This window comes from Mus caroli, unplaced genomic scaffold (assembly GCF_978045245.1).
Source record: "Mus caroli unplaced genomic scaffold, Mus_caroli_1 scaffold_15, whole genome shotgun sequence".
Classification (NCBI taxonomy): domain Eukaryota; kingdom Metazoa; phylum Chordata; class Mammalia; order Rodentia; family Muridae; genus Mus; species Mus caroli.
Window position 1 is genome coordinate 60,524,805 of NW_028227270.1, and position 16,271 is coordinate 60,541,075.

The window sequence follows — 16,271 nt, forward strand, 5'->3', positions numbered from 1 at the left end:
TTGATAATGGGGTCTGGTGCCCTCTTCTGGTATGTCTGAAGCAAGAAATGGTGGTAGACTTATGCATAAAATAAATAAATAAACCTTTTTTAAAATTAATTTTTGGAGGTTTGTGACAGCAGTACTCTGTCTGTCAAACATCAGAATCTCAGAGACCTCATCTTGGGCTGTGTCTTGGCACAACTGAACCTGTACCACTTAAGCCCTTACCTGTGACTTTTTGAGGCTTGGCCTCTGCTTGACAGCACAAATACTTAGTCCCACAGTGCAGAAGAACACACTAAATTCTGCTGAGAGCTACATACTAATTCATAGGCAGAGAGAGGAAGACACACCAAAGCCCACCCCCAGTAACACACCTCCTCCAACAAGGCCACACCTCCTAATCCTTCCCAAATAGTTCATCAGCCGGGGAGGGACTAAGCATGCCAAGCTATGAGCCAGTAGGAGCCAATCTCATTCAAACCACCACAGATGGTGACACTTGTGTTTTAGATCCTTGATCATGAGCACAGGAGAGGAAAGGATTGTGTTCTGCCAACTGAGCCAGTGAGGCTGTGAACGGGCACACTTAGAAACTGTCCTGACCTCATCTGTCCCAAAGCTCATAGCAATCCAAAGCTGTCAAACCGTGAGATCCACTACCGGTGGAACTGAAGTAGTGATTTCTCAACTGTTTGGGAGGCTGTCAAGGTTGATTTCAGAACCTGCTTCCAGTCTTCGGTAAAGCTGTGTGATCGTGCACTATGTTGGAAATTTTGCTTTCAGAGAAACGTGACTGGTGTTGTAAGGGACTCTCTGAACTCTAAAGTTAGCTCTTGAGCATAGAGCTTTCTAATGGAAGGCAAAAGGTTTTATCAGCACATCTTTGAAACAGTTCATGGGGCAAGCACATACACACACGTGCACAGGCATGCATACACAGTCATATACGCATACACTCCGAGAATCTACTTCCCAGAAATAAGTCCTTCAGGAGGTCAGAATGATCCTGGGACATTCCTGTCGTTAGTACTGAAATGGAGTTTCCAGACTGCTGGCTTGGGAATGTAACAAGGGTCAGCTTTCTCCACTCCTATCAAACAAACACAGCAAAAGAAATCAAGAAAAGAATCTCTCTCATAATAACCTCAAAACATGTTTCTTGGAATAAACCTAGCTGGAAAAAGAAAGAATTCTACAATAAAAATGTTAATATTAAGAGAAATCTAGAAGACAACAAAAGATGTTAGTTAGGGTTTTACTCCTGTGAAGAGGCACCATGACCAAGGCAACTCCTATAAAGGGCAACATTTTATTAGGGCTGGCTTACAGGATCAGAGGTTCAGTCCATCATCATCAAGGTGGGAGCATGGCAGCATCCAGGCAGGCATGGTGCAGGAGGAGCTGAGAGTTCTACATCTTCATCTGAAAGCTGCTAGTGGAAGACTGGCTTTCAGATGAGGGTCTTAAAGCCCATACCCACAGTGACACGCCTACTCCAACATGGCCTCACTTTCTAATAGTGCCACTCCCTGGGCTGAGCATATACAAACCATCACAGATGGAAAGACTTCTCATGCTTATGGGCAAGAAGAGTCAATATCACAAAAACGGCCAACCTATAAAAAGTCTAAAAATCCTATGCACTCTGTCCTAGTTTGGGATTCATTGCTGTGAAGAGACACCATGACAGAGGCAACTCTTATAAAGGCACACTTTTAATTGGGTCTGGCTTACAGTTTCAGAGCTTCAGTCCATTATCATCATGACAGGAAGCATGGCAGTGTGCAGGCAGACATGGTGCTGGAGGAGCAGAGAGTTCTACATCTCCATCCAAAGGCAGCAGGAAGAAACTGTTTTCTGAAAGCAGTCAGGAGGGGACTAGCATCCACACTGGGTGGGGCATGAGCATAGAGACCTCAAAGCCCACCCCCACACTTCCTCTCGCAAGGCCACACCTTCAAATAGTGCCACTCGCTATGGGCCAAGCACTCAAACACGAGTCTGTGAGGGCCAAACCTATTCAAACCACCACACACTCCCAGTCAAAACTCCAGGACTGTCGTTCGTGAGATAGAAAAACACTCTTAAAATTAATATTGACAAAGTCCCAAATAACATAGAAATCCTGAGGAAGGAGTACCGACGTAGCACCAAACCTGATTTCAGGTTACACTACAGAGCCATCACCATAAAATCATCAGAGCACAGTCAGGAGAGGTTACACAGATCAGTGGGAAATAACTGGCAACCCAGACACAAATCCATACAACCACAGCTATGTTTTTTGGCAAAAATGAAAAAAAAAAAAAAAAAAGAGAGACATGGCAGAAAAGGTGGCGTCGATGAGGGCTTCTGGAAAACTTGATCCCTCCATTCTCAGTGTCCCAGTTAGCAGCGTCTCCTAACCAAAACCAGCTGGGGCTCAAGACGGGAAGATGAAGACCTGAGGAGTGTGTCCATGGCGTGATAGCCTGAAGACTTGAGGAGTCCATGGCGCAATAGCCTGTTCCTTTTTTGTACAGCCCAGGACACCTGTCCAGAGGCAGAACCACCCTCAGGGCTGGCCCCTGCCCCAGCCACACCAACCACTGATCAAGAAAGTGCTTCACCGGCTTGCCTGCAGCCCGACCTGATGTAGGCATTTTATCAACGGAGGTTTCCACCTCTCGGGGCAGCTCTGGTTTGTGTCAAGTTGACAATTTTATGTCAGACTGACATACAACACATCACCTTTCAACTAACCTTTTTCTTTCTCATTTGCTCTCATTAATATCAATATCATATTATAAAACATGTTACAGTCTTAAAAATCCTACGGTCTTTTAATCACTTTAGAAGTTCAATCTCCTTAAAAAATCCAAAGTCTGTAAAAGTCCAAAATCTCTCTTAAAATTCAGCCTCTCTTCTTTCTTTTTTTTTATTAAGTTACTCATTTACATCTGGATCGCAGCTTCACCTTCCATTTCCCCCTCTCCCCTTCCCTTCTTCCCTTCTCCTCAGAAAAGGGGAGGCCTCCCATGGATATCAGCCAGCCTTGGCATATTACGTCGAAGTAAGACTAGGCATTACTTCTACTGAGGCCAGACCAGGCAGCCCAGTTAGGGGAAGGGACCCAAAGGCAGGCAGTGTAGTCAGAGACAGCACCTGCTCACGATTTAGGAGTCCCACGTGGGGATCCGGCTGCACAATCATCACCAATTTCTCTACAAACCAGTATCAGTTGTCCCAGTAACGGAAAGGGTGACTTCAGTGGTTCTGGTCTCTTACACACAACTGATTCCTGAGATGACAAAACCACAGATTCTTAATCCCAAATATCAAATGGCTTATACAAGAGGCTTTGCCTCGCTCTGAAAAATCACAGGGCAGTCCTCCCTCAGCTACACTGTAGCATTATCCTCTAATCTTCCAAGTCCTTACACCAACTAACCAAGTTTTGAAAACCCGTGGCTTTCCTAGCACCAAGTCCCTAAATCCTTCTAAAATCCTCCCCCAAACCCAATACAGTCAGGTCTGTGTCAGCAATATCCCACAAGCCTGGTACCAGTTTCCATCTTAGTTAGGACTACTATTGAGTGTTAAAGCACCATAAGCAAAAACTACTTTGGGAGGAAATAGTTGATCTGGCTTACATGTCCTGAGTCGTCTGTTGAGGAAGGCTAAGTCAGGAGCCTGGAGGAGGCAGGAGCTGATGCAGAGGCCATGGAGGAGGCTAGCCAGCATGGAGGATGATGCCTGCTGGCTTGCTCCTCCTGGCTTGCTCAGCCTGCTTCCTTAGAGAGCCCAGCATCAGCAGCCCAGGGTGGTAACTCCCACAGTGCACTGGGGCCTCCCACAGCCAGCACTCATTAAGGAAATGTCCTACAGGCTTGCCTACAGCCATCTTCTCTGCTGTGCTAGGACTTTTGCCCTGGGTGTGGTATCACAGTCTCAAGAGTCTGTGTGTACATCAGTTCTGTTGCATCTGGAAGGCATCTTTCTCAGGTTCTTTGTCACCTCTGTCCCTTACAGCTTTTCCTCTCCCTCTCCCTGAGCCTTGATGGGAAGGGTCAGTGTGCATGTACATTTTAACTCATACAAAGCTTGCAGGTTTTGTTTTCTATGAGCAGCCTTTATTGATGTTGGCATTCAAATGGTTTAGTACACTCTATTTTTTTTTTTTTTTTGAGACAGGGTTTCTTTTTCTGTGTTCCCCTGGATGTCCTGGAACTCACTTTGTAGACCAGGCTGTCCTCAAACTCAGAAATCTGCCTGCCTCTGCCTCCCAAAGGCTGGGATTAAAGCCGTGTGCCACCACTGCCTGAGTACACTCTATTCTTATTGCAAGACTCTCTGTTTAGAAGGCAAAAGACATTACTTATAGCACAAGTATGTCACACTGTTACTCCAACACTATACAGTGTCTGTGACAAAACAAACAAATCCTGTCAAAGGTACTGTCATTTCAGAAATTAGTCTTGTCACACGCAGATTGGCATTCTCTGCATATTTGAGAAAGAACCTTCTAGGGACTGGAGAGGTGTATCAAGGGTTAAGCACACTTGCTACTTTCTCAGAGGTCTGTAGCTCCATTTCTAGGAAATCTCACGCCCTCTTCTGGCCCCTTTAGGGACCAAGTATACATGTGTTGCACAGACGTACAAAACACCCATACACATTTTTTAATGTGTCTATGTATATGTGTGTGTGTCTATGTCTGTTTGTCTGTGTGTGTGTGTGTGTGTGTGTGTGTGTGTGTGACTGCTTCTCTGTCTGTACACCATAGCTTGCAGTTGACCTAAGCCAGGGTCACAGGACAGGCTGAGAGGAAGGGAACACTGAGCGAAGTTCTTAGGAGTCCGAGCATGTCTGAGAATCCCAAATCGAGGACATGGTATCTGAGAATCAGAAAGTAGTGTGTCCTCTAGCCACGTGTTGGGGAAATGCTTCTCTCTGAAGACATATGAGCAAGCGTGTGGAGAAATTTAGGAGGAGACTTCTATGCAGCAGAGTAGGTCATCAGGGAGATGCGACAGGAGGTGACAGGGTACTCTCCTGCTCTCTATGAGGTCCTAAAATGTCCTGCTCTGAACACGCCCAAGTCTTAAACTGACTGTGCTCCCAGGAGAGAAGGCATTTGAACCTGTTATCAGTCCACAGCTCCCTGAGATGCGTGTGCCTCGAAGGCCTCAAAAACCAGGAGTGAGAGAAGATGCCAGGGCTAAAAACAGAGATGACAGTTTCTGAACACAGCAGATGCTTGAACATACAAAACAACTCTGCTTCCAAAATTAGCCAATATTTTACATATTCTCAGATAGTGCAGAGACCCACAGCCAAGCATTGGAGCCTTGGGACTCTTACAGAGGAGTTAGGGAAAGAATTGAAGGCTCCAAAGGGGATAGGAACTCCACAGGAAGACCAACAGAGTCAACCAACCTGGATTCTTGGGGGCTCTCAGAGACTAAACCACCAACCAAAGAGCATACATGGGTTGGACCTAGGCCTCCCTGCACATACATAGCAGCTTGGTCTTCATGTGGGTCCCAAACAAGTAGAGCGGGGGCTGTTGCTAAAGCGGTTACCTGTCTGTGGAATCTGTTCTCTTAACTCGGCAGTCTTGTCTGGCCTCGGTGGCAGAAGAAATGCCTAGCCCTGGATACTTGATGTGCAAGGGTGGGAGAATACCCAGGGCTCCACTCTCTCACAGGGGAAGGGGAGGGGGAGGGGAGTGTAGGAAGGGGACCGGGAGAGGGATAGCAACTGGGATATAAAGTAAGTTTTAAAAAAGACTTGCAAAACTAAGAAAGTCGTATTCTCAGCTGTGAAACTGCTTTCATTTTAAGACAAGGACCTGGGGATGAAGAGACGGGTAAGAGGTTAGTAGCAGTGAACTGCTCTTCCAAAGGACCCAAATTCAATTCCCCCACACATGGCAGTTCACAACTGTCTGACACCCTCACACAGACATAGATGCACAAAAAAACACCAATGCACATGAAATAAATTATTTTTTAAGAACCCTTAGAACCTAGTTGTTAAGAAGTCACATTTAACACTTTTCAAATTCATAAGAATTTGTGAGGTCTTTAGGTGCCACCTAGAGACTTAACCTCTCTGAGCTTGTGTTCATTCATTGAGAAAATGCTCCAATGCCTGCCCGTCTTATTCACTGGGTTGCTGAGAGAGCCCATTGACAGAGTATTGGAAGACATTTGGAGGTCAGGGGCTCTGGTGGGGGTGCTCTAGAGTTGAGTAGCAGTTATGTTAGAACTAGCTACAGTCCATGGAGAAAGGGTTCAGTATTAGAATGGTCTATCAATTAATGTTACTGGAGGTTATTGTTGGCAATGCACAATGTGCCCACAAAGTATCCAATTACATCTTAATAAAGTTTCCTTTTTTGCCGATCCACAAGACCAGAACTGGGTCCTTATTTTCTTATTCCTTCTAGCCCTGGAAGAACTTCTGGGAGGTACTGAAAACAAACAAATTACAATTGGGGAAAATAATTTTTTTTTTGTTTTTTGTTGTTTGTTTGTTTTTTCGAGAAACAGTTTCTCTGTATAGCCCTGGCTGTCCTGGAACTCACTCTGTAGACCAGGCTGGCCTCAAACTTAGAAATTCACCTGCCTCTGCCTCCCAAGTGCTGGGATTAAAGGTGTGTGCCACCACACCCAGCTGGAAAAGAACTTTTACTGAAGCTTCATGTGGGTTTGAACCCTTGGCACAAGTCTGTACATGAATATATCTGGCCAGTGATGCCACTTAAAAAGGCAACAGTTTTTGTTTGGTCATCTGTGCCAAAGGACTGGAAGTTCCTAGCAGAAAGCTCAAGACATGGGCAGGGCAGCCTAGCTAGGCAATGGTGTTCAGGCAGTGCTCACCCACAGCCTCAGATCCACCCCTTGGGGTACTCAGGGTGGTTTGCAGCCGTTGAGGGGTTGCACTTTTTTCTTCAGGCTTGAAGCTTTGACCTCTGTGAAACACAATTCTTCAACCTAGCTGTGAGCCCCTTCCCCCCAAGCCTGTGACCTCCAAGTGGTCACCTCCCCTAGGTTCTACATGAAGACTTGGCCAAGGTTGCAAGCCAAGGGAGTGGAACTTGTCCTCTGGACAAGACATGCGTGCTTAACTGGTGGGGTTCTGCCTCACTTGGAGTCTATCCCCTCCCAGGAGAGCTAGTAAGAGGCATGAGAAACACGCAGACAGGCTGGAGCACAGCAGACAGAAGGGAGCCTCAAGAGCAGGGATGAGGGGGTGAAGTGGGGCGTGGGTCATTCAGTCTTGGGTTCATTTAACCCTGAGAGGAAATGCTACTTGGATAACATGTGACACACTCTTCAGTTTGGCGGTCGTGGGGAACATTACCAGGCAATGATAGCAAGTATATTTTAGAACTAATCAGTGACAGGACTCAGCCCAGGGTCTTCCCTGGCTTTGACAATCCTGAGTCCCACTCTGTCACCAAAGACTTGGGGACTTACCCCAAGTGTGTATTGTTGATCAGGCCCATGAGGGGATCATGCAATCACTGACATGGCCAGGGACAATCTATACGTGGAGAAATCGAGATCACAATAATGATGTACGTGGGAGAAATGAAAGGAGGGAAGACGGACTCTTCTCACACAAGAACAGTACACTGATTTGTGAGAGGAAGTTCGTGTGTGTGTGTCTGTGTCTGTGTGCATGTGTGTCTATATGTGTCTGTGTGTCAGTGTGTCTCTGTGTATGTGTGTCTATGTGTCTGTCTGTCTGTGTATCTGTATGCATATCCACATGTGTCAGTGTGTATCTGTATCTCTGTGTGTCTGTGACTGTGTCTGTGTGTGTAACTCAGTTCACTTGAAGTTTCACTAATTTCAGAAACATAAATTGAATAAATTAGACCAAAGAATGCCTGAAGATGCAATTGTATCCATTTAGCATAATCTATATTTTATATGAGTTTGACGATTTGAATCCACCCCTCATTAAAGATGTGAAAGTACTGTCAGGAACATGAAAATGTTCTCATCAGCATTTATAAATGTATAAAGGAAGTTTTCTTCCTAATCTGAGCGAAAAGAAGGTATTTCATAGGTGACATGTACTGGAAGACATTTGTGCCTGAGATTAAAAATCCAGCCAGAAGCAAGAATTCCAGTTCCAGAAGCTGCTGGCCTTCTGGTGTGTGACATCATAACTGAGAGTAGCAGAACCATAAGGAGCTGAGGTGAAACCACACACACACACGCAGACACACTCACACACACTCACATACACACACACAGACAAACACACATGTAGACACGCTCACAGACACACACACACAAAGACAGACACACACAGATACACATAAACACACTCACATAAACACACTCACACACAGATATACATACACACACAAATACACATACACACACTCACACAAACACACTCACACACAAAGACAGACACACACAGATACACACACACTCACATACAGACACACACTACACATACACACACAGATACACACAAACACATTCACATAGAGACACAAACACACACACAGACACAAACACACTCACACACAGACACACACACACTATGGCCCTGGCCAGAGAGAGGGCACACAGGGAAGCAGGATGGGACTGGAGCAGCAGGCTTGGGCAGAGAGGCCTCGGCTGGGACTTGGAGGGGTGCTGGTGGAGGGGGGTATTAAGGCTCACCCTCCTCCCTGCACTCACAAACCCTCTATGACTCTTCCCTGCTCTGTGATGCAGTGTTGCTGCTTACAGCAAGGCCCACACAGCCTCAGCTCTCACGGCAGCTGGGTGAGTCACACTATGCGGAAGGTGCTCTCCATTCCGAGCAGCGCTACGGAACCATGGCTGAGCTTTGGCTCAGTGCTCTCGGACACTGGCCCACTCTACCTTGCTGAGTGCAGGGGTTGCTTCTCCTGTTCCTGCCACACCTCATACTGACTTCATTCTGTTGCTGTGGAAACGGCAAGGCCTCAGAAAGGTGAGGTAGAAGCGGTGAACTCCCTGGAGCGAGTCTTGGTTAATAGGATTGGGTGAGTTTAGAGTTTGGCTTCTCACAGAGATGTCTGAAGGGGGATGCTGAGGAGAGAAGAGAGCACTGCTTCCCTAGGGAATGAGGTCTGGCAGGGCGGGGATCCAAGGAGGACCAGGGTTATCATCTGGGCCCACGGACACCTCTCTAGATGCACAGATTCCTGGTCTCATTGGCTTAGTTCCACATGGTGGGTTCTCTGAAGGGCAGTATCTCCTGACACTTAGTCTGCCCTGTCCCACCTCTCAAGCTCCTTCAGCAGGCCTTTCCTTAGCTGGGCTGGCGGAGAGGCCCCTGAGAGACTCTGAGCAAAGCCTGGAGGAGTCTAAGCTTTGTCCCTAGGACGCGGAGCTTTCCGAGGTGCTGAGCTAAGGCTGCTGGCCAGAGTCAATACCTGGAGTAGAGCGCTTGGGCTGAGAGCATCCTTTATGATGTCACAAACTCTCCCTTTAGTTTCCCAAAGAACAATTGAAAATGACGACTGTCTTTCAAAATTAGGACGGGAAACTGTTATTTGAAGTCGGTGTTCTTGTATATTAGACGTCCAAGAGAAGCGGGAAAAGTCCCTACTCCCTCATTCTTTCATTCTTAGCACAGGGTAGGACCAACAGAACAGCAGCGGGTGGTAGTAAAGCCATCGCCTGCTCTGTTCCACCTGAGCCCCTCAAGGACCCCCCTCCCAAGATCCTGGGCCCACGGTCCAATGACATCATTTTCTAGGCACAGTGCCTCTCAGGAGACAGCTCTCTCAGAAATGGCTTATACCTGGGGCATTTCTCCAAGTGGCGGCTCTTGGAATGTGGTGGTTTGAGTGAGATGTCACCCCATAGTCTCAGGCATTTGAATGCTTGGTCTCCAATAGGTGGTCTTGCTTTGGGTAAGGCTCCAGAGGCATAGCCTTGTTGAAGGAAAAGTATGTCCCCAGGGAAGAACTGTAAGAGCTTAAAGACTCACACCATTTCAAGTCTGCGCCCTCTGCTTCCTGCTTCCTGCCTGTGGCTCGAGATGTGGGTTTTCCACTCTTCCTGCCACCATAGCTACTGGCCTGCTGACTAGGATTCTTGGCACAACAGACTCTTAATCCTTTGGAACTGTAAACCCACACGCATCCTTTCATCTACAAGTTGCTTTGCTCTTGCTATTTTTATCACAGCAACAGAGAGGTGGCTAATACAGAAATCAGTATGAAGCAGTTGGTAAGAAGGGCACTGGGTCCTTCTTGCTCACCAAGAGAAGTTTAAGATGGCCCACTGGTTGCTTGAAGTCATGACTTCTGTCTCCTGGCATCATCATGTAAAATGCTGTGCTCCTCCTGAGCACGCAGGTATCTTCTGTTTCCCATAAAAGGACTCTTATAGAATCTTTGTGTCTCAACCTTCATTTCTGTATTAGCTATGTTTACTGTTGCCACAATGCAATACTGTGACAGAAGCTATTTAGTAAGAGTTTGCTTTGGTTTACAGTTCAAGCATACACTCTGTCCTGATGGGGAGGCCAGGGTAGTGGGAGCTTGAGGTGGCTCATTACATTGTATCTGCTGTCAGGAGGCTGAGATCCATGAGGGCTTGCTTTCTCCTCTGTGTAAAAGAAGTCCAGGGCCTCAGCCTGCTGACCAGGGCTGCCATTTAGCATGGGTTTTCCCATCTCATTAAACTAATCTATAAAATGCCTCACAGCCATGAGCAAGGACTCCTTTCTAAGGCTTATTGATCCCACCAAATTTCCATTTGAGGCTAACAACCACAATGCCATATAAACTACTGTTCGTGTTTTCCAGTTTGGAGAGCTTTCCAGAGAGAAACAGGAGAAGGGAAGACATTGTTTGTTCTGGAAGGTGATTCATGAATTTCCCTTTAGCCTTGTTGCCTTCGAAACATGGTCTGTGCACCCCGGGAGCTTGGTGCAGCCCACCCTAGTGTTGGGAGGGATAGTCGCTAGAAAGCACAAGTGGCTGGGAGCTTTGTAGAAACTTGAGAGTTTTTCTAGGTCAGAGATGTGACAGACTGACAGGCCTCAGGTGATCTTAGCTGAGGTCAGCCACATGGCTGGCTGCTCCTTGTTTTGGTCCTTACAAGGGCTTTGAAGCCCCGTGAGTGGGCATCACGATAGCAGCTACTTACTGTGTCCTGCTGAGGTCAGCCATCTGCTGTGCCTGGCATCACCAGTACCTAGTGCCCCATCTCTGGTCCCTTTGGCTTCTGTAGCTCTTGTGGCTGTCTTCAATGTCTCTGGCACCTCTAGGGAACCTAATCTAAGCCCCTCTGCCTGGGCCTTTTCCCACCCTCCCTCCATCCTGTCACCTAACCAGGGCACCCCTGCGGGGGAGGGGAGCTTGCTTTCATTCTCACTAGGTAGCTCTCTGACAGTAGCACCTAGTCCTCCCTTGGGTTTGAAATCCCAAGTGACCGTTCCCTACCCCTGCTGCACACACCCCCATCCTTGGGAACACTTCACACTAGGAAGATAACTCTGTGATCCAACCAGACCACCTTGTCTTCAGTAAGTAGATCAACCCTGACCAACCCTGATGGCTCTCCTCAGAGGACACACGTCTCACCTCGTGAGATCGTCACGCTGGTTCTCGGCAGGAGAAAGCTTTCCTGTGTGGGGGGTTGCGTAAGGAGGCACAGGCCCGATTTCCTCTCTTGCTCTTCACATACAGGAACTCTCGAAGAGACAAATGAGAAAGAAAATGTCTCTCCAGACTCTGGAGGAGGTGAAAAGGAGGGATGGCATTTCTCCAGATCCCAGGAGGTCAGAAGGCAAACCCACAGCCCCGTGGAATTCGCCGGGTTCGACCGTCACTAACCTAGACACCCAGGTCCCGAAAATCAACTTGAAAATGAAAGGGAAACGGAAGTATTTGGAGGCTTCTGACCAGGTCCTGTGTGTGAAGATTCCAGAGGGAGACCTGGGCCAGAACCACAGCCAGCTCTTCTGGGGTCTCCCCTCTCTGCACAGCGAGTCCATCATGGCCACTCTCCTGGTTCCTGTGAGCAGCTACTCACCAGAGCCTTGCCTTGTGCTGTTCAATGGGGTCTGTAAAGCAGCTTCAGGCCCAGTACTGAGTCATGGTTTTCCAGCCCTTCCCCAGCCCCTCACCCTGGTTCATCCTCAACCTTTGCCTAAGGTAGCTCCCCAGCCACAGACTCTTACTGAGGAAATGCCCCAGGCCCACATGCAATCTCCATGGTCTTCCATGGCCTTGCCATCTCTACCCTATGGGAGTGCACTCCAGATACCACAGACCAGGGCCGTCTCTGACGTCATAAATGGGAAAGGACACTTGCAATATCACTTGGTGCAGAATCCTCAAGATAGTTTGTGGGGTTTGGTCCCTGAATGCCAGCAATATGAAACTGCCCTTGGTCTTCCAGTTCACAGCTTTCCCGTGGGCAGCCAGTCTTCACAGACCTATGTCTCCGTCCCCGGGTCTGGCCTTTTTCATTTCAGCAGTGAACATCAGAACAACCTGGACCCCTATGGACCAAACAACCTAACCTCACCCTCGTGCTTCGAGCTGTGCAGTAGGCCAGGAGTGCCAGAAGTGATGAACACTCAGTTCAAACCAACAGGAGTATCTTCATACAACTACAAATACGCTAAGTCTCAATGCTGCGTACACTGGGGCAACATCTGTGCTGACCCTGGGAATGGAGAACTAAGTCACTCGGAGAGTTATTGCATGAAGGTCCCCATGAAGCCACAGCTAAGAAAGGATGCAGCCAAGAACCTTGGCCAGATCCTAGGGAAATGCCCATTAGACAATACACAAATGATCTCGGGATGTTGTATACTGAATGGTTTGAAGGCTATCCCTGAGACAGAGGGGGAGTTGGCGTATCACTCAAGGACTGACTTGGAAAATGAACAGCTCACCATCTCAAAGAAGAACTTGGACCAAAGACACATGAGAAGCATTCTGAGGTTGCACATGAGCAGGAAGTGCTGGCAGATCACTATGGGTCGGATCCCAATCATGGTGTGTTGTTCATGGCTCACTGAAGATGCGTCTCTCTGGAGATCACCCCTGGGAAAGATTCACTGTGATACTGCTATTCCAGAAATACCTTTTCTTGATCGCAAGACCCAGAAGATGCTGGAAGCCCATCTCATAAGGTTCCGTGTGAGTCAGCAATGGGGCCTCCCCATCAAGGTTATTGAATCCATAAAATTCTATATTTTGAGAGAAGCAAAAACATGGCCCCTTTCTCAGTCTGATCTCCCCTTATCATTAAACAGTATTCCTGGGTTGGACTTGAAAAGTAACTTTCCCAGTCCCCTCAGGGGAAGCTCCGACCTTCTCCATGGAGACAAGATAGAAACCACAGACTCAGCCCCCACCTCAGATTACTCTCTCACCCTCTTACATGTAGACAGCGAAGGAGAGAGGTCCCTGAGACAGTCAGTCTCTAGCCACACCTCGGATGTTTCAGAGACGGTCCAGACGGTTGAGGATGACAGGCCCAGCAACCCGGACCTGAGCCAGAACAAGGCTGAACTACAAAGCAGACCCAGACAGGAGCAGCCCATAAAGGAAGATGTGACTCCGTCCGACTCAGAGAATGAGAGAGCAAGTTCTGCTTCTCATCTAGTAATTGCTGAAAGCAGACTGAGTGTAGAAAAGAATCCAAAATACACAGTGACACCCAACATGCTCAGAGAGATGATACTCAAGGCCAGGGAGCTGTTTGTTAGGTCAGGGTCTGATTCTATAATCAAGTCAGAAAGTTCCACCAAAAAAGATGAGAGTCTATCAAGCCCCCTGGTGGCCACAGGGCAGAGCTCATCAAGGATGTCAGTCCCTGAAGATCCAACAGCACCGGACTTTAAGAAACAGCTGTTTAAGGAACTAAGGTCAAAGTTGGAGGATCAGCCACAGAGCCAGAGTGAAGCCTGGGAGGACGAGTCATCCTTTGTCTCAGACAGCTTCTCGGGCTACTCGCTGCCGTCTTCTTCCAACAGTGTGTCTAGTGCAGACGTCTCCGTCTTCTGGGACACGCAAAGCCACATGTATAGCACCGGAATCAGTGTGGATCCGTGGCAAGAGCCCAGTGTCTTCAAAAGAATCTTAAAGAATTTCATACCAGCTCAGAAGAGACTGGCGTTGCCCGTATCCAGAAAAGAAAATGGTAGAAGCGACCCTCAGGAATTAGAGACACCCAAAGCAGGAAAGAAGAGCCAACCTAGTAAGGAGAAATCAGGCAAGAGGGAACATCCTCCTGACAGTTACTTCAGAAAAAAGATAGGACAATTTTTCCAGTGGCTTTATTCCAGCAAAGACAGCCCAAGACATAAATCGGAGAAAGACAGGGCTCTCTTTATGAGCTGCGGGCCTCCAGAAGCTCATGAACTCATGGCATCCCTTGGGAAACTCCTGGAAGATAAGATGTTGTATGGGCAGAAATCCGAGTTCTTGGAGTGGAGCCAGACGACCATGCCCGCCCAGCCAGCGCTCAAGGGACAGCCTTCCAACCTTGGGGCTGCCAATGGCCATCATGGAGAAGCAAGTAACTGCTCCTGTCCCCAGACAGCCATCACCCCTGGTCCAAGTCATATGCTGAGCCTTGGACAGAGACATCGCCCCGTACCTTTTGAGTACCCTCCCTCTGCTCCGGAGAGTCTGAGTTCTGTGCAAGCTCCGCTTGCATGAAGGTGCATCCTATGCCTCCCGCCTCGCACATCTGCTACAGGCTCAGTGACCTTTCACCCGGACTGTCTGTGGAAAGGGTAGACGAGAAAGCTTCCACAACGGGATCGAGTCTTTGTCTAAAATTTTCTTTAAAAAATATTTTTAGAGCCATACGCCCTGTGATGAGAAATAACCTGTTTAACAGAACCATGAATAAATGTTTCTTCTGACAGTCTGGGGTGCTCTGTGTCTTGAACTGTGGGCCTAGGTTGCGGGACTTTTCAGAAGATGCTCAGTGAAAGGGGGATCCGTTCAAATAGATGTCTGTTCCCTGGCACGGGTGCTGGACAGTGGCCTTCCAGCTCAGTTATGAAGAGTTTGATATCGCTGGTTTGTGAAACATTGTTTTTACTTTGGGAACTTCATAGGTATAGATAATGGAATATATCTATTCCAACGTCCTGCCCCAGTGTTTCCCTAACACACAGCCCCTCCCAACTTCATGCCTTTTATATATAGCCCACTAAGGCCAGTGAGTGCTGCCCATGGCTCGGAGGAAGACGACCATCCTTTGGAGCATGCAAAACCTACTAGTGGCCGAGTCTTCAAACAGGGACTAAAAGTGTTTGTTCATCCAGAGGACCTGAGTTCAATTCCCATCACAACAACAGGTAGCTTATAAACACTTGTGACTCCAGCTTCAGGGGAAATGACTTCTGACCTCTGTGGGCACTCACACACAGGTGACAGACATGGAGACATACATACTTACACATAAATTTTATTTTATGTATATGAGTACACCGTAGCTGTCTTCAGACACACCAGAAGAGGGCATCGGATCCCATTACAGATGGCTGTGAGCCACCATGTGGTTGCTGGGATTTGAACTCAGGACCTCTGGAAGAGCAGTCAGTGTTCTTAACCACTGAGCCATCTCTCCAGCCCCATAAATACATCTCTTAAAAGATGGCTCTTCCTCCCCAGCAGTTCCCCACTGCCAGAACCCCCTCAGTCTGGGGTGGGGCATGGATATTGTCTACCCCACCCATGGTGGGATTGTGGCTGACCTGATCTTGTATAGACCTTGCACAGGTAATACCTCCTCACTCTCTCTTCCCTGATGTTTCCTGAGCCTTGGTGACATTTAGGGCTGAGCACTTGTCTCTCACTCTCAGCACCTTGCCCAGCTGTGTCTCTGTGTAGACTGCCCACTGCCAAAAGAGACTTCTCCGGCCAAGGCTGAGAGCAGCCCAGGTCTATAGGGATAAGCATAAGGCTTGGGATACCTCCCTACAAATTTATTCAGAGCTGCTCCAGAGATCTCCAAATCAGCACCAGGCTGTTGCCATTGCTTTGGTCACTCACTGCAACTATATGCCAACACCCTAGTGCTGAAGACACTACCCATCATGGCTACAGGACATACAGTCTTAAACCACCTGGGAAACTTGCAGCTGGCTAGCTCTTTTGCTGCTGCTATAGGATAACAGAAATCAGTGGTCTCACCTGGCAAGTGCTGGGCTTTGCAAGCGGTGATATGGACCTGCTGAGCAGTGTCCCTCTTGGTGCACAGCTGAGGGGGTTTTCAGGCATGGCCCACAGGAGGGAGTTTCATACATGGCACTGTAAT

The 16,271-nt window shown here is 47.9% G+C and overlaps 1 protein-coding gene across 1 annotated transcript; it reads left to right on the top strand.

Annotated features, from left to right (window-relative positions):
• Positions 1-8,777: 8,777 nt before the first annotated feature.
• LOC110308721 (spermatogenesis-associated protein 31D1-like) lies at positions 8,778-14,844 on the top strand. The gene is made up of 3 exons (XM_085830838.1): positions 8,778-8,786; positions 8,839-8,955; positions 11,669-14,844. Exons 1-3 carry the CDS (start codon positions 8,778-8,780, stop codon positions 14,657-14,659), a joined length of 3,117 nt encoding a protein of 1,038 aa, XP_085686964.1. The 3' UTR covers positions 14,660-14,844.
• Positions 14,845-16,271: the final 1,427 nt, after the last annotated feature.